Genomic DNA, 14,859 nt, shown 5'->3' on the forward strand with positions numbered 1-14,859 from the left:
GCCCCGCCCGCGCGGCTGGCCTCCTGCCCGGCGCCGCCGCGCCGCGTCCTTCCTCACCGGGCAGCCGCGTCAGACCCCGGGGGACGCCGGCCGGGAGCGGAGCCTGACGCCGATCCCGCGGCGCCCGCAGCTGCCTCGGCCATGGGCACGCCGGCCTCGGTGGTGAGCGACCCTCCGGGGGGGGCAGCGCCCGCAGCCCGCGGCCGCAAGCGGGCCTCGGCCAACATCTTCCAGGGCGTGGGGCTGCCGGAGCTGCGGAGCCTGTTCCAGAACGGCGGGGCCGAGCGGCCCGAGGAGCGCGCCCGCCTCGTATGGCGGTACGGGGGCCAGCGGCGCATGGCGCGAGCCCTGCGGCGGCTCCGGCGGCGGCAACCGGCACAACCCGGCGGCGGGATGGCGCGGGCCCTGCGGCGCTTCGGCCACCTGCGGTAGGTGCGCACCGGGGCGGCGGGGAACAGGGGCGAGCACAGCGGGGCCGCGCCATTAACAGACGCCCCTTCCCCACAGGATCGCAGAGAAGGAGCCGGAGGTTCCGTGTAGCAGCACCGAGCTGGTGTACTGAGAAGGTGCAGGGCTGCTGGACAACGGGTGCCAGGACCTGTGAGGACACTAAGTGTACGGACAGGCTGCAATGGTTAATAAAAGGTGGACAGTGGTGGCTGCGTGAAGCTGGGCTGGGTCCCACAGTCCCCTCGCCTTTCCCCAGGGTGGCAGGGCCTTGGGCCAGGCTGTTGTACCAGTCCTGATGCAAGGAGACCAGCCCCGACCTGCTCTAGGGTGCTGCAGAGACACACAAGCATCCAGCTGAACGGCAGCTCTGTTATTCAGACGGTTGCATGGTTTAAATACATTACATACATTTCTACAGTGCATTAGAACAATACATTTTGGGTCAGTCGGAGATGCAGCTGGGCCTAGCCAGGAAGCTGGGGTCTTGCTGCTGCCCACCCTGTGCTTGCACAGCTATTGCTGAGCGCCCTCCCTGCACAGGAGCCAAGGGAGCTCTCCCCTCCCAGGCTCAAGCAGCAGATCCCCAACCTGCCTTCATTCTCCCCCAACACTCAAAGATGAGCTAGCAGGACACTGAGCCCCAACCCCAGCTTCCCCTGGCAGCAGGAGAAGCTGCAGCTCAAGGCAAGCAAATGCAGGCAGCAGCCCTGGTACTGTTCATACAACACGAGCTCAGCAGCTTCTGGGGAGTGAGGGGCACAGGGCCTCACCCCCACAGCAGGCCTGTGGGATTGTCAGCACCAGGACAACCAGGAGCACACCTTTTCCCCCTCCCCCATGCTCCCATCACACCTCCCTCCCATGTAGCAGAAAAGCCACGCTGGCCCTTCCCCAGAAGTCCCCTGCCCCTCAAGGGGGCCCTAGGCACAGACAAGGCTGGCACCATGCTGGCTGCACAGCAGCCAGAGAGCTTGCTGGGAGCAGGGGCAAAAGCCAAGCAAGAGCAGCTGTGGAGACCTGGCAGGAGGGATGGACCAGGGCAGCAAAAGGGGAGAAAGTGCTTGCACCCACCCTCAGCCCTCTCCAGCTGTGGAGGGTGGCTCAAAGCTACAGCCCCTCCCAGGACCACATGTTTCTCACAAGGACAAGTCAACACCTCTTTCCCCATAGTTTCTAACTGAACCCAAGCCAGCCCTGTGAGTTGTCCCTCATCCCTTCCCTCCTCGAGCCCCCAGCCAGAGAACAGCCGTTCGTTGTGGTCCCTACTGCGCCAGTGGGCAGCAGGAACTCCCCCTGAGGAAAGCAGCGTGCACAGGGTTGGGGCAGAGGAGGGACAGTGAAGTACAAGCACACCCTCAGGCCAAGGGAGGGGTGGACAACCTGCTACAGGCCTTCCAAGCCCAGCAGCCAGCACGGTGTGAAAGGGGCCAGTGGCTGGTGTGAAGGCCTGGATGGATACTGGTCCAGGCAGCCTGCTCATCCCAGCCCCAAGCAGGGGTGCTCAGAACAGCATGCAGGCCGAGGGAGGGGCAGGGTCCCAGCCACACCACAGCTCCCAGAGGATTCCCACTCCTTCCCCTGGGCTCTGCCCCAGACAGGGCACTGAGCTCCAAACGGAGCTGAGGAGGGACCATGCCCGACCTGCCTGGCTCCTCCAGTTCAGCTGCAGGTTCCTCCAGCCACACTCGACCCAGAAGGTCGAGTCCCAGCCACGGGAGCCAGCAGTGGCTCAGCTCCTCTCGCAATGCCAGTCCGAGGCAGCCAAGCCCTGTCTGTAGCTCCCATGGCTACCACCAGGAGAAGAAAGGCTTCCGACTTTGGAAGCTCTGCGTGTAGGACTCGCTGGCGGTGCGCTGGTGGGAACGCGCCGTTTCCACAATCACAGGCGGCATCTGAACCAGGTGCAGGGGGCTCTTCCCATCCTTCAGCGCTTGAGTCAGGTTCAGGATCTGTGCGGCACAACAGAGCAATGCCTGAGCTGCCCTGATGCAGCAACAGAGAGCATCCACCCCATCACCCTACCTGCCACACCGGCAGGACGAGGCTCTGTGCCTCACCCATCTGCATTCCCTACACACAGCTTACCTGGCCCCTCATGACTGCAATCTGCTTGTGAAACTGTCCCCTGTCAAAGCCAGGGTCTTTCTGCAAGAGAGAGCAGAGAACACAGTGAGATCCACCTGCTGCCTCAAGCCACGCAGGAGATGCCTATTTCCCAAGCAAGCCTCTCCTCTTGTCCCATGGGTTTTCTGCTTCTCCTCACACTGAACCCTCAGCTCCTGGCAGAGGGATAACCTGGCTATACCTCAGCTTATGAACAGTCAGGAGCCTGGCCACATTTCTGTCCTCTGCAGCCTTGACAGAGAGCTTCCCCATACCACCTCAGTTTTTCTTCCTTCCAAGCCATCTTCACCCACTCCCCAAGCTCACCTTGAAGAGCTCATACAGATCTTCCTCCAGGTCCTTGACAAAGTTGGGGTCTGAGATCTTGGGAAGAATCAGGTCCTTGATCTCCTGTGAAAAGGGGATTTTGGCCTGGGGCAACCATGCCCAGTAGAATGGATCTGTGGGAGTAAGCAGGAGACATTAGACCTGGAGAAAGGCAAAGGATGGTGCCACATGCCCCTAGGTGACAGATCACCTGCATCTGGGACACAGGGTCCAGTACCCGCTTTCTACAGCCCCTGCTGAGGCAGAGTCACCTGTGAACCCAGAAGGTTTGCAGAGAGACAGCCCTTCCCCTCTCCTCTCCAGCCCTTAAAGAAGATGCCTGAGCATGGAGTTCCATGGCTCACCAGGGTGCCCTGGCACAGCGTGAGGAACTCACATGCTCTCCAGGAGTCTGGGTGTTTCAAGGGAAAGGCCAAACCGTTGTCTATAGCAGCCAGCTTGATGATGGGCTCCTTCACCACCACCCAGTCACTGTCCTGAAAGGAAAAGGAGCAGGTCACAAGGACCACCCCGCAGCATGAACAGTCCCTCTCCCACTCAGAAACCCAAGCCAGCTGGAAATTCCCATCGCTCCTGCCCAGTAAGAGCCGCTCACCCGCACGCCTGCGCTGTCCAGGGGACAGTCGTACTTGATGAGCCAGTTGTCATTGCCCCGATCTGCAGGGAGATAGAACCAGCTGTGTCAGTGTCAGGGCCTATCTGCACCACACCAGGCAGAAAGTTACTCCTAACCCAGAAGTGAGACACACCAGTTTTAGGCCCAAACTGTACCTCAGAGCCCTGGAGCCTGCTGAAAGCCTGGGAAGCCACATGAACCCCCACACAACCAGTCCTGGAGACTGGAGAGGTCGATGTATCCCCAGCTCACAAAAGAGAGGTCAGCCTGCAAGCCCCAGGGTGCTCCCTCAACCTCTTCCAGCCTGCAGGAACTTGTAAACCCAGCATGAGATGGGATGCAAGGACACAGTCAGGTGCTGGATCTCCAGATGCCCCTGGATCCTCACAGCTGGCAAACTTCCACCCCAGTACAGTGGTGGCTCCAGATCTCCCAGAACACAGGCCAGCAGCCAAAGCATTTCCCAGGAAGGCAGTCACAGCAGCCACATTCTACCCAGAGGCTGCTGCCTGGAGGCAACTGCCAAGTGATGTCAAGAGGAAGTTTGGGTGCTGGGAAGAGATGCCAAGCCCCTGCCTCCATCCCCTTTCTCCACCTGGCAGGACATGAAGGAGCAGTGTCCCAGGCCAGGCAGCATCCCTACCTGTGTTCCTGATGATATAGTCCAGTACCACAAGCCGCTCAAACTGCAGCAGCAGCTGCCGGTTGGTGTTCTCCGGGAGTGGCTCAGCTTCGAACCGCCGCAGCCAGTAGTCAGCATCCTTGTAGCCTTCCACAAAGAGCTGAAAGGAGCCCACCTGAAGAAAGGAGAGGCTGTGTTACAGGAGGCCACAGGGCATGGAGAAGCAGTGACAGATGGGCATGGAGGCCAGTGCCATACCTTGGGTGGCAAACCAATGCGGTTGAAGCGCTGGCCGACTTTCGGCACCTTCTCCAGGGCCAGCCTCTTACCCCGGGACTTCACCCTGTCGATGGCACTGTAGTTAAAGGTCTCGCTGGCCAGATACACCACCTGGGGGGAGAGGAGTCCAGATGTCAGCAAGGGCAATTGTCACTGGTCTGGCTGATAAAGCCAAGACACAGCATTTCCCACTGCTCTGCCCAGAACAAGGATCCCACAGCTTGCCAGTCCCAGTCCAGAGCTCCCAACACACCTGCGAGATCAGCAGTGCCACAAGCCAAGGTGCAAGCAGAACTGTGCAGAAGCACACGAAAGCCTCCCCGAGACAAGAGTTTCATATCCCCTCACCTTTGTGCGGGGAACAATGTTGAGTTCCAGTTTCTGGTCCACCAGGCTGGCACCCGCCTCCGACAGGTAACCCTGGTTGAGGACGAGGCAATCTCTCCCAAAGCAGCATGGGCAGCACAACTTCTGCAGCCACTTGGTCCACTTGGGGTTCAGCTGCCCATAGGGTTCCTCGTTCTTGGGCTTGAAGACACCAATGATTTTCTGTGAGGAGGAGAGGGGAGAGCTGACTCAAGGTAGTTGGCAGAGGCAGGACATTCCCCCCATCAAGCCAGCCAACAGTGGGGACACTCAGACTGTGCATTCACCAGGGAAATGACCAGCTCCTGGGACCAGGCAGACCCCCACAGCTCCAACGAGGGACCCTTCCTCAGGCAGTGCCCCATCCGATGAGAGCAGGGTGCTGCCCAAAGACCTTCATACCTGGCTCATGTATCTGGAAAAACCCTCCTTTGTCCCAGAAGATATCAGTGATAATGCTGTTCCCTGGTAAACATCCCAGTGACCTTTGGATGGCTGGGGAGACCTACTGCTCACTCCTGCTCATTATGTCCATGCAGGAGAAGGAGGGGGATATTGGTCCCTGCTCTGTCTCCAAAATCCACTGAACAGAGCTGATCCCAAACTGACTGGAGCAAAAGGGACCAGAACACCTCAGCAAGAGACCTCAGTGCAATCCCAGTCTACCAAGCACCAGAAGCCAGGCAATGGCAGGCAGGAACATTTTGTCCACCAGGAAGAGGAAGGGTTTGAAGGAAGAGGGCCACTTCAGACATCCCCTGATCACATGGAGAAGCCACTTTCCCTGAGCAGGCAGGAAAGCAACCCCCTCATCAGCTACATGTGAAGGCACACAACTGCCAACATGTCCTTGGATATGAGCCTGCAAAAAGCTTGTTGGGAGCTCTGGCAGCACCGGAGCCCTGTGCTCCATAGAGCCAAGTCCAGTAGAGCAAGGCCCAGCCAGCCATGGACAGTATAAAGGTGGAGGCCAGAGGCCTAGCAGCACAGCATCCCCTTCCAGACAGTCCTGTGCCAAGAGCAGCACTGGCAGGCAAAACAGGTCTGCCCTGGCACCAGCAGCAAGGCAGAGGGAGCCAGACCAGCCCAGAGGTAACCACATGCATCAGGGCTGGGGAGGAACATCGTAGCTGGTACAGCTCAGAAGCTGAGAGGAAAGCATACACAAGAGAGAAGTTCTCACCCCACCAGTGGCCTCACCCCTGCCCACAACAACAGCGCACTGCACTCTCTCATGCCAGCAGCAGGGAAGCTCTGGTGACTCTGGGCAGCAGCCACAGAAACCAGCCACGCATCACGTTCACTGACAGCAGGGCAGCCCAGGGACCTGCCAGGTGATATGGCCAGGAGGACAGAGACTTTGGCTCCCCACACACTCCCTCCACCAGCCCTCACCAAGTTCATGTCTCCTATAGCTAGGCAAGCCCCTGTGCTGCTCATCCAGCCCCCACCCCAGAGATGTCACATCTCATATTGGGCAACGGGAAGGAGTAGGAGGGTGGTGGGAGGAAGTGTGCATTGCCCTGGCTCAGCTGGGGCTGCCTACCACTGCTCTGAGGAGCCAGGCTCCACCCAGAGCAGAAAAACTGGGGCACACCAGAGACCGGGGAGCCCAATCCTGCTCCCCAGGAAGCATCCCAGCACACATGCAGCCAGGAAGTCACAGGAAGCAGCAACAGCTCAAGTAATTGTGTTGGGTGCTGCAGGTCACAAGACAAGCCATCCCGTGCTGCACACACATCCAGTGGGTGGCATGGAGACGGTTGCCATGTAGCTGCCAAGACCTACAGGGGACCAGCTATAATTTGAGGACTTTGCCTTGATTATATCAACCACACAGCCCTAGGGCTGGAGTCACCACGGTCATGAGATGCTGATGCACGGGCCTGGGGCAGCGGGTCACCCTCCTTGGGTACAAGAGCCACAGAAGAGGCTGAAGCAGCGCTCGAGCCCAGCTGCCCCCACTCCTGCTGCTGGTCCCACCACGCTTCTCCCCTGGGCAGCTCCAGCCGCTCCTAGGAGCCCGGCCACGCCGGGGCCGGCACCCGCATCTCCCCTGGGGGCGCCCCTCTCCCAGCCAGCACCGCTCCTCAGCCCGCTGGCCTCGGGGGCCGGCTCACCCCCTGCGGGTCCTTGACGAAGTAGCTGCCACTGGAGCCCTGCGAGATGCGCTCGGGGAAGATGCCGCGCTCGCTGGCCAGCTCGGCGCACCGCACCACCTCCGCGAACTCGGGGTCCTCGGGGAAATCATTGCGCTCCCGCTGCGCCGCCGCCGCTGCCGCCTGGGCCTGAGCCTGCGCTGCCGCTTGGGCCTGCGCCTGGGCCTGCGCCGCCGCCGGGCCCCGCGCCCCTCGCTCCAGCAGCGGCTGCCGCTCTCGGTCGCGGCCTCCGGGGGAGCCGGGAGGGGAAGGCGGCGGTGGGGGAGCGGCGGGCGGGAGGGTGCGCACGGCCGCCCCCGGCAGCCCGTAGTCGGGGGCCTGAGCCCGCTCCGGAGACACCAGCGGGCTCGTCTCGTCCATCGCACCCGCCCGGCCCGGCCTCGCCGCGACACCCGCGCCTGCAGCTTCCGCTCACGTCACCGCGCCCCAGGGGCTGCTCCGCCCCCCGCCACGCCCACACCGGGCGTCACCGTGCTAGCCGCGCCCGCCCCGGGGCCGGCTGCGGCAACGGTACCGGATGGGGCGGGCAGGGAGCCCCCCGCGCTTGGCTCTTGGGGTCTGCTGGCCCCACGGCCCCACCGCAGGGGGCCGGCTCCCGTGCCCCACACAAAGATGGCCGCCCGGAGCGACAACGCTCTCCACTGCCCTTCACAAAGATGACGGCAGGGCAGGGCGCTGCCCCTCTGCTGACACGCCCAGAGAGGAGACCGCTTTGCCCCACACAAAGATGGCTGCCGGCAAGGGCGTGCTGCGAAGATGGCCAATGAGCAGCCGCGTTGCTAGAGGTTGCCGTGGAGACAGCCAACGGCGGGCGGGGATGGACGCCGGTGGCGTGGCAACGTCCTGCGGGGCAGGGAGCTGGCAGGGGAGGTGGTCGTGCCACCGCCCCTCGGCGGGACCCCGGTGGGCAGCGGTGCGGGCGGCGAGCGTGTAGCCAGGTGAGCGCGGGTCCCTGCGCGACCGGCCCGTCCGCACCGCCCCTCGGCACTCAGCAGGGCACGGCTGGTCCCGGTGGGGCGTGCGTGCACCGCCCGTGGGTGCACCAGCCCTGGGTGCATGGACACAGCGGGGTGTGGGTGCATCAGCCCTGGGTGCATGGACACAGCGGGGTGTGGGTGCATCAGCCCTGGGTGCATGGACAGAGCGGGGTGTGGGTGCATCAGCCCTGGGTGCATGGGGTGTGGGTGCATCAGCTCTGGGTGCATGGACAGAGCGGGGTGTGAGTGCATCAGCTCTGGGTGCATGGGGTGTGGGTGCACCAGCCCTGGGTGGCAATGTGGGCACATGCAGCTGAGCAGCCTGGGTTGCCTAGGGGCAGATTCTGCCCATGCCCTGGATGAAGTCGCCGGTCCAGGCACAGGCCATGCTGGTGGTGGGAGCCCTCCCTTGCCGCAGACATTAACAGCCCCCAGCAGCCCCAACCTCTCCTGCTCCTGTCCCCCGTTGGAGGCACCCCCGGAGGCGCTGGGCAGGCTGGGGAGCTGGCGCTGAGCTCCTGATCTCTGCCATCAGCAGGGAGCACTGTTCGGTCGCTGCTCGCCTTGGCTGGGGGCCATTTCTGCTCCGGGCGCAAAGCACTTGCCAGCTCCCTGCTGTGCTCCCAGGTGCCGTGTCCAGCTGGTTAGCGTGGCTCATCACCCATCTCCAGAGACGTGCAGCCGCATGTGAGCAGGGATACCCCCTTTGGAAGTGGTGAGCCCCTTCCCGTCACAGGAGCCGCCGGAGAGGCAGCTCCCAGCCCACCTGCGGGGCTATCTCCTTGCTGGTGCATTCCCTGTGCACTGGGCAGAGCTGTGCTGTGTGACAGCAGCTCCGGGGGTGTGCAGACCTTCGGGGGCTGCTTGCTGCCAGCAGGGAGGTTTGCAAACCCTGTGGTAGCCAAACAAGTCCCTGGAACCTCTGAGTCCTCTCTCTGCCATCCCTCGTAGGAGGAGTAGCTGCTCCATCCCAGAGGGTGAGCCAGATCTGGATTTAAGCTGCAAGAGAGTAGACTTGGATTAGGTATTAGGTAAAATTCTTTACTGTGAGGGTGCTGAGGCACTGGCACAGGGTGCCCAGAGAAGCTGTGGATTCCCCATCCCTGGCAGTGTTCAAGGCCAAGTTGGATGAGGCTTTGGGCAACCTGGTCTGGTGGAAGGTGTCCCTGCCCATGGCAGGGGGTTGGAACTGGATGAGCTTTAAGGTCCCTTCCAACCCAAACCATTCTATGATCTGCCCATCTTTGACACTGGAGCTGGAAACTCCACAAGCTCTCTGCTCTCTCCCTTGAAGAGCCAGTACCAAGCATAATCTGACAAGCACCAAAATGCCTGTTTCTCCCTGGGACTGTCCCAGCAGAGCTGAGAGCAGCCACTGGCCTGAGCCTGCTGCAGTACAGGACCCTTGGGTCCTGCCAGGGAGCTGTGCTGGATGCATCCAACTCCTGCCACGCTCCTCTGCTGCCACTCGCTCACATTTCACTGGTCTGTGACCCCCGTGGGTTCACATCGCCCTGAGCCCTGCCATGGGGCAGACAGCAACCTGAACCCGGCAGCTGGGGTTTCAGAGGCAGGGCAGGGCGGCTGTGTCCTGGGGTCACCTCCTCATCTGTGGTCTGCCCTGCGGCACAAACGCACCTCTCTGCGAGCCGAGGGGATGCAGGGGCTCTGTGTAAGCCGGCGTTCTCCCCCTGCCCAGCTGCCACCCTCCGCACCTCTCCCTGCCAGCTCTTGCCCTGCGCTGCTGGAGGCTGTCACCATGACCCTCACCAAAGGCTCCTTCACCTACTCCAACGGGGAGGAGTACCGCGGCGAGTGGAAGGAAGGTGAGATGGGGCAGGAGGGGATGGTGCTGCCTGGGCTGGGGGCCAAGCAGCCCCTATGTCCTTGCCCAGCACCACACTGGGGCAGGTCCTGCTTCCATTCATCCTGCACTGCCCATTTCTGCCCTCGCCCCAGGTCGCAGGCATGGTGTTGGGCAGCTGACATTTGCTGATGGCACCGCTTACGTGGGGCATTTTGAGAACGGGCTGTTCCACGGCTGCGGCGTGCTCACCTTCTCTGACGGCTCCAGGTAAGCCCTGCGTACACCCCTATGGGCACCCGCCCTTGCCACGGGGAGCTGCTGCCTCAGGGGCAACTCTCACACAGGTACGAGGGGGAGTTCGTGCAGGGTAAGTTCAACGGCGTCGGCGTCTTCACCCGCTGCGACAACATGACTTTTGAGGGCGAGTTCAAAGGCGGGCGGGTGTATGGCTTCGGTGAGTGCCCAGCTCAGCATGGCCCCATCCAGCATCTCCCATTCTGTCCCTCTGGCCCCAGTGGGTGCTCTCTGCCCCTTCACTCCCAGCCCTTCCTTCCCTTCCCCAGGTCTCCTGACCTTCCCCGATGGCTCCCACGGCGTGCCCCGCAATGAGGGCTTCTTTGAGAACAACAAGCTGCTGCGGCGGGAGAAGTGCCCGGCTGTCATCCAGAGGGCCCAGGGTGCCTCCAAGTCTGCCCACAACCTGACAGCGTGACGGTGCCCCCCATCCCCTCCCACTGCAGAGGGACCCCCAGACTGGGCATCGGCTGGCCCTGCCGTCCCCAGAGCAGGGATGTGGCACTGCTGGGTGCCCCCTTGCCCTCTGTCTCTACCAAGCCCCCCTGCCGAACCCCCGTGGCTAGAGGGAGACCCCTCCACCCAAGTGCCCCAGGGCAGCCATGGTGCCTTCTCTCTCTGGCTATAGCCCTGGCACCTGCTGGAGCAGCACGGGACAGGGTGGCTAGGGCTCGGCTCCTCTGCCCCCAGGAAGACTGTGGAGCATGGGGCTGCTGGCCTGCTGCAGAGGATGGAGCAGGGGTGTAGGGCTGAGCCCTGACCCCACTGCCAGGGTGCCTTGGCTGGGAGCTGCTGGCTGGACCACGTGCTCACAGAGAGGCAGCTCCTGGTCCACTTCACTACCCTGGTTTTGAGGCAGGGTGGGCACCATGTGGCCTGTGCCTGTTCTAGGTGGCCACTTGCCTGGGCAGGGTGACATGGTGCCCCAAAGGACCCGGGGGTCCTGCTCTTGGGGCCAGGCGACAGGCTGTCCCCCATTCATCCCTGTGCCTTGGGTACATCTGCAGCAGTATCCCCAAGAGGGAGGATCGGGGAACACCCAGCCTGGCCATGTCTGCTGCACACTGGGTGTGAGGAAGGAGCAGGGTCCAACAGAGCCTGGGTTGAGGGGCATGAACAGGCCTGGGGTAGGGTGCCAGGGCTGGAGCAGGGGGCTGGAGCAGGGCTGGGCAGGGCGGGTGGAGATAGGGGCATGGCGAAGGGGCAGGCAGGGTGGGCAGGGAGCATGCAGCTCCCCATCTTGCTGCCTGCATGCATCCTCCATCTCCCCCTGCATGCTCACCCTTGCCCCAGTGTGGTCTGGCCATGGTGCAGGGGTCCCGGCAGCCCTCGTAGCCCGCTGCTGGGCTGCAGGGGCCCTGCCTTCCCTGCCAGTCTCTGCCCACATCGGTCCCGTGCCTTGCCGTGACCCTGCCTTGTGCTGCTGCCTGCTCAGGCCTCAGCTGAGTAAACCATGTTGCCAAACGCGCAGGCTGCGTCCTCTTTGCTGGGAGCAGGGGCTGGGGTGGGGGGCTGCTTGCATGGGCAGGACAGCACACACAGATACGGGGCAGCAGGTTTATTCCTGGCTCATGGTGCAAGGATCCATCCCTTCCCAGGTGGGGATGGTGGGACCCTGAGGACTGGCAGGTGTGCAAGGGTGGCCAGAGGGTGCTGGGTGTCCCCCCTCTACCCACCCTGCCCAGCAGGAAGGAGTGACATGGGTGGCTTTCTCTTGGCCATGTCCCAGTGTCCCCACCACATCCCCAGCTCCTGGGGTCCCTGGCTCGTGCGCCTTCTCAGCGCAGGAAGGGGCAGGGGTTACCCCTCACAACCAGCCATTTGCACTGAAGGTACCCCTCAGCTCCTCAACCTGAGGGGGGCTCAGCGGAGCCAGGGGTGCGCGGCAGGGACCCCCGTAGTAGCCAAACCACTCCATGGCCTTCTTCAGCCCTGGGATCCCAAATCGCCGGGTGACCTGCGGGAGGGAGGGTGCAGGGGCTGGCTGGCACTCTTGGGACAGGGCAACGTGCTCATGGGTCCTGCTCCTGCTGACCCTGCTCCTTGCTCGCCATCACTCCTGCCCTCCCCATGGGGGTCTGCAAGGCTGGGGAGCATCCCTGTGGCACGGGCAGGCTCTTTGCAGCAGGCATGGGCCACATGTAGTGGGGTGGAGGACCTTGGGAGGAGTAGCTTTTCTCATCATTTTCTATAAATAGCCAACAAGACTCCCACAGGGGTCAGGTAGGTGCCTGCTGCCAGTGGACATGCTGTTCCTGGCATGGCAGGGCTGGCATTTCCCACCACGCCACATCCAGCCTGGCTTGGCATGCCAACTGGGTGCTGTCCCCCCAGCCCCAGGGACCTCCATCATTTTCTGCCCCCGGGCTATGCCATATCCTGGCACTCCTCAGCATCCTGACTGCTCACCGCTGTGTTGGGCTCAATGAGCCTGTGCTGCAGCTCACGGGCCTCCTGCCAGCGGCCCTCGCGGCACAGGCGGTCAAGCTGGCACAGCGGGGCCCCCAGGACATTGGCGAGGGCGCAGACCCCCCCAGAGGCACCTGGGGACATCAGGGTACATTAGCAGTCAGCTTGGCATGCCATGCCAGCCAGCACTGACCTGCCATAGCTGCCCACGGCCTGCCTCCCCCTTCCTGCCCGGCTGCCAGACCCCACCAGTGTCCCCGTTGCAGCCCCCTGTGCCCCACACTGGGCAGGGGCAGCAGCACCTACCCAGGGCATAGCTGGCCAGCAGGAAGCCAGCCGATCCTGCCAGCACCTGGAAATCCTCCTGCCGTGTCTTGTGGACCATCAGCCCGATGCGGGTGATCTGGGGAGAGACACGCTGTGCCCTGGGCCAGCATCACCCTCACCCATCACTGCAGGGCTCCTGCTGGCACCCTCAGCTCCCTGTTCCCATCTTGGGGCCAGGTTTGGTGGCAGCCAGCCCCAGGACAGCCCTGCCCCACTCACATCCCCACCGCTGTCCTTGATCCCAAGGATGTTGGGGTGCTGAGCCAGAGTGACCACAGCCTCCAGGGGTAGGTCCAGGCCGGTGTTGGCAGGGACACTGTAGAGCACCACGGGGATGGGGGATGCGTCGGCAACCTGCAGGCAGCCAGGCCATGCTCAGCGGCTGGGGTGGGCTGGAGATGTGCAGGATACGCTCCCAATCCTGATGCTCCAGCTCATGCTGCTGGCAGGTCCTGGCTCACCTCCGTGTAGTGCTGGACCAGGGCAGCACTGGTCATGGCTCCCCGGTAGTAGCAAGGTGTCACGACCAGCGCCACATCAGCCCCTGCCTCTGCCATGCTGAGGGTCAGCTGGACAGTGGCCTGGGTGGCTGGGGAGGAGGCAGAGAGGTTAGGGCTGCCCTGGGAGGCACACACAGCCCCGCACAGCCCACAGCAGCACTCACATTCGCAGCCCGAACCGGCCAGCAGCAGGCGGTCCCTGGGCAGAGCCCGGCGTGCACAGCTCACCACCTCCAGCCGCTCCTGGGGTGCCAGGTAGGGGTACTCCCCGTTGGAGCCCAGCACCACCAGCCCTGAGACACAGGTATAGGGAGGGCAGAGCATGCTGTGTGTGCACTCTGTTGAGCACGCTGCCTGCCTGCCTCCATCCCCAGCCACTGCCACATACAGCACTGCTAGCAAGACATTTATTGGTGCCCACAGCCACACTGTGCTGCTCTGCTCCAGGTTGTGGCACACAGACCCCTTCCTTGGGACCCTGCCAGCGCCATGGACACATGAAGGCTTCAAGGGAGCTGGGAATGCCGGGTGCTCCTATCACCCTCCCTCCCCTCCTCACTGCTGTGCACCCAGGCAAGGCTCTGCAACCCACAGTGTGCCCTCTCCTGTGTCCGTTCCCACAGCACTGGGCTCACAACCTGATCAGAAGAGGGGAGAACCCCGGGGTACATGCCTGCGACGCCCAGACTGTTACTGCAGCCCCCCTTATCTACCCATCCTCACCAATCAACAGATACACATCCCATGGCACAGAATCAGCATGGGTGTGCACAGGTGTGCAAGCACACCTATGGGGCAGAGGGTAGATGCAAGCCTACAGCTACGTGTGGAGGGTGTGTGCAAGCATGCACTGGTGCGTGGTAGTGTGCAAGGACACACACGTGTGCCTGGGCATGTGCCATGCAAAGGACCCTAGGTGGGTACCCGAGGAGCTGCCCACTCCAGAGCGAAGTCCAGCTGGAGGCTGAGCATCCTCTGGAAGCCGGCGGGCTGCCCGCACGCTGCCACGCAGCCCCTGCCACATGAGCCTGCACAGAGAGGGGCAGCGCTTACCTCGGAAGGGCATGCTGGCGTAGCGGCGCAGGTTCCCCTCCAGCCGGGCATAGTCCACCTCCTGCATGGGTGAGAACGGGGTGGCGAGGGGCGGGAAGATGCCGCCAAGGTCCAGCGTGCGCCCCGGTCCCTGCTGGGTGCTGTGCTGCCGGTGCTGCCCCGGGGCTGTCCAGCGCAGAGCTGCCAGCACAGGACGGAGGGGAGAGGCGAGGCGGGTGCTGAGCGCCATGGTGGCTGCTGCTGCTGCCGGCCCTGCTGAGGGGCTGTTAATGTTTGATTGGGCACGTGAGGGACCCGTAACCCGGATGGGCAGATGACATGGGGGGCGGTACAGGGTGAGCTCAAGATGCTCTCACCCACTCCAGGGGCTGGCCACAGGAGCTCAGCACCCTGCCGGGTGAGCCCTGGCTACCCCAGCTCTGCTTTCCCTTCTGCTTGCCAGTCCCGGCAGCCATCCCTCTGCAACCTATGGGGCTGGGCTGCAGAGCCGGGGGGGATCAGACACTGCAGGAGTCCAGGGGCTGTGGGCAGGGTTTCCCTGCCCTGGGT

The 14,859-nt window shown here is 63.0% G+C and overlaps 4 protein-coding genes across 8 annotated transcripts; 2 read left to right on the forward strand and 2 right to left on the reverse strand.

The window, feature by feature from the left end:
* The first annotated feature begins 43 nt into the window (after positions 1–43).
* AVPI1 (arginine vasopressin induced 1) lies at positions 44–655 on the forward strand. Of its 2 annotated transcripts, none has more exons than XM_057403608.1 (2): positions 44–432; positions 508–655. In XM_057403608.1, the coding sequence occupies exon 1, from the start codon at positions 142–144 to the stop codon at positions 430–432; it is 291 nt and encodes a 96-aa protein (XP_057259591.1). In that variant the 5' UTR covers positions 44–141; the 3' UTR covers positions 508–655. The 2 variants fall into 2 exon arrangements, with proteins under 2 accessions (XP_057259591.1, XP_057259590.1); XM_057403607.1 differs by having other exon boundaries at positions 44–428.
* Positions 656–805: 150 nt separating this feature from the next.
* On the reverse strand, positions 806–7,371 carry PI4K2A (phosphatidylinositol 4-kinase type 2 alpha). The gene is made up of 9 exons (XM_057403606.1): positions 6,905–7,371; positions 4,767–4,967; positions 4,398–4,529; positions 4,161–4,314; positions 3,497–3,558; positions 3,278–3,377; positions 2,881–3,014; positions 2,536–2,595; positions 806–2,399 (listed from the first exon to the last, which is right to left on the reverse strand). The coding sequence occupies exons 1-9, from the start codon at positions 7,301–7,303 to the stop codon at positions 2,238–2,240; spliced, it is 1,404 nt and encodes a 467-aa protein (XP_057259589.1). The 5' UTR covers positions 7,304–7,371; the 3' UTR covers positions 806–2,237.
* Positions 7,372–7,769: 398 nt separating this feature from the next.
* Positions 7,770–10,909, forward strand: MORN4 (MORN repeat containing 4). 3 transcript variants are annotated; one of them, XM_057403601.1, is made up of 5 exons: positions 7,770–7,881; positions 9,649–9,746; positions 9,880–9,994; positions 10,072–10,181; positions 10,291–10,909. In XM_057403601.1, the coding sequence occupies exons 2-5, from the start codon at positions 9,680–9,682 to the stop codon at positions 10,437–10,439; spliced, it is 441 nt and encodes a 146-aa protein (XP_057259584.1). In that variant the 5' UTR covers positions 7,770–7,881; positions 9,649–9,679; the 3' UTR covers positions 10,440–10,909. The 3 variants fall into 3 exon arrangements, with proteins under 3 accessions (XP_057259584.1, XP_057259585.1, XP_057259583.1); XM_057403602.1 differs by having other exon boundaries at positions 7,772–7,881; positions 9,620–9,746; XM_057403600.1 differs by lacking the exon at positions 7,770–7,881 and having other exon boundaries at positions 8,997–9,746.
* A 657-nt stretch (positions 10,910–11,566) lies between these two features.
* HOGA1 (4-hydroxy-2-oxoglutarate aldolase 1) lies at positions 11,567–14,585 on the reverse strand. 2 transcript variants are annotated; one of them, XM_057403603.1, is made up of 7 exons: positions 14,311–14,585; positions 13,422–13,550; positions 13,219–13,346; positions 12,977–13,111; positions 12,737–12,833; positions 12,431–12,564; positions 11,567–11,978 (listed from the first exon to the last, which is right to left on the reverse strand). In XM_057403603.1, exons 1-7 carry the CDS (start codon positions 14,537–14,539, stop codon positions 11,829–11,831), a joined length of 1,002 nt encoding a protein of 333 aa, XP_057259586.1. In that variant the 5' UTR covers positions 14,540–14,585; the 3' UTR covers positions 11,567–11,828. The 2 variants fall into 2 exon arrangements, with proteins under 2 accessions (XP_057259586.1, XP_057259588.1); XM_057403605.1 differs by lacking the exon at positions 13,422–13,550.
* Positions 14,586–14,859: the final 274 nt, after the last annotated feature.

Source organism: Pezoporus wallicus, unplaced genomic scaffold (assembly GCF_028554395.1).
Source record: "Pezoporus wallicus isolate ANWC-B61680 ecotype Strahan unplaced genomic scaffold, APGP_CSIRO_Pwel_v1 contig_12993, whole genome shotgun sequence".
Classification (NCBI taxonomy): domain Eukaryota; kingdom Metazoa; phylum Chordata; class Aves; order Psittaciformes; family Psittacidae; genus Pezoporus; species Pezoporus wallicus.

Excerpts from the sequence above, each read along its gene's own strand:
- AVPI1 (XM_057403607.1), top strand. The coding sequence starts at position 142 with ATGGGCACGCCGGCCTCGGTGGTGAGCGACCCTCCGGGGGGGGCAGCG. Across the intron at positions 429-507 it reads CGGCGCTTCGGCCACCTGCG|GATCGCAGAGAAGGAGCCGG; the intron begins GTAGGTGCGCAC and ends CCTTCCCCACAG.
- PI4K2A (XM_057403606.1), bottom strand. The coding sequence starts at position 7,303 with ATGGACGAGACGAGCCCGCTGGTGTCTCCGGAGCGGGCTCAGGCCCCC. Across the intron at positions 4,315-4,397 it reads GCATTGGTTTGCCACCCAAG|GTGGGCTCCTTTCAGCTCTT; the intron begins GTATGGCACTGG and ends TCCTTTCTTCAG. Across the intron at positions 2,400-2,535 it reads TTGCAGTCATGAGGGGCCAG|ATCCTGAACCTGACTCAAGC; the intron begins GTAAGCTGTGTG and ends TGTGCCGCACAG.
- MORN4 (XM_057403600.1), top strand. The coding sequence starts at position 9,353 with ATGCATCCAACTCCTGCCACGCTCCTCTGCTGCCACTCGCTCACATTT. Across the intron at positions 9,747-9,879 it reads CCGCGGCGAGTGGAAGGAAG|GTCGCAGGCATGGTGTTGGG; the intron begins GTGAGATGGGGC and ends CCCTCGCCCCAG. Across the intron at positions 9,995-10,071 it reads ACCTTCTCTGACGGCTCCAG|GTACGAGGGGGAGTTCGTGC; the intron begins GTAAGCCCTGCG and ends ACTCTCACACAG.
- HOGA1 (XM_057403603.1), bottom strand. The coding sequence starts at position 14,539 with ATGGCGCTCAGCACCCGCCTCGCCTCTCCCCTCCGTCCTGTGCTGGCA. Across the intron at positions 13,347-13,421 it reads GGCCGGTTCGGGCTGCGAAT|CCACCCAGGCCACTGTCCAG; the intron begins GTGAGTGCTGCT and ends CCTCCTCCCCAG. Across the intron at positions 11,979-12,430 it reads TCATTGAGCCCAACACAGCG|GTCACCCGGCGATTTGGGAT; the intron begins GTGAGCAGTCAG and ends TCCCTCCCGCAG.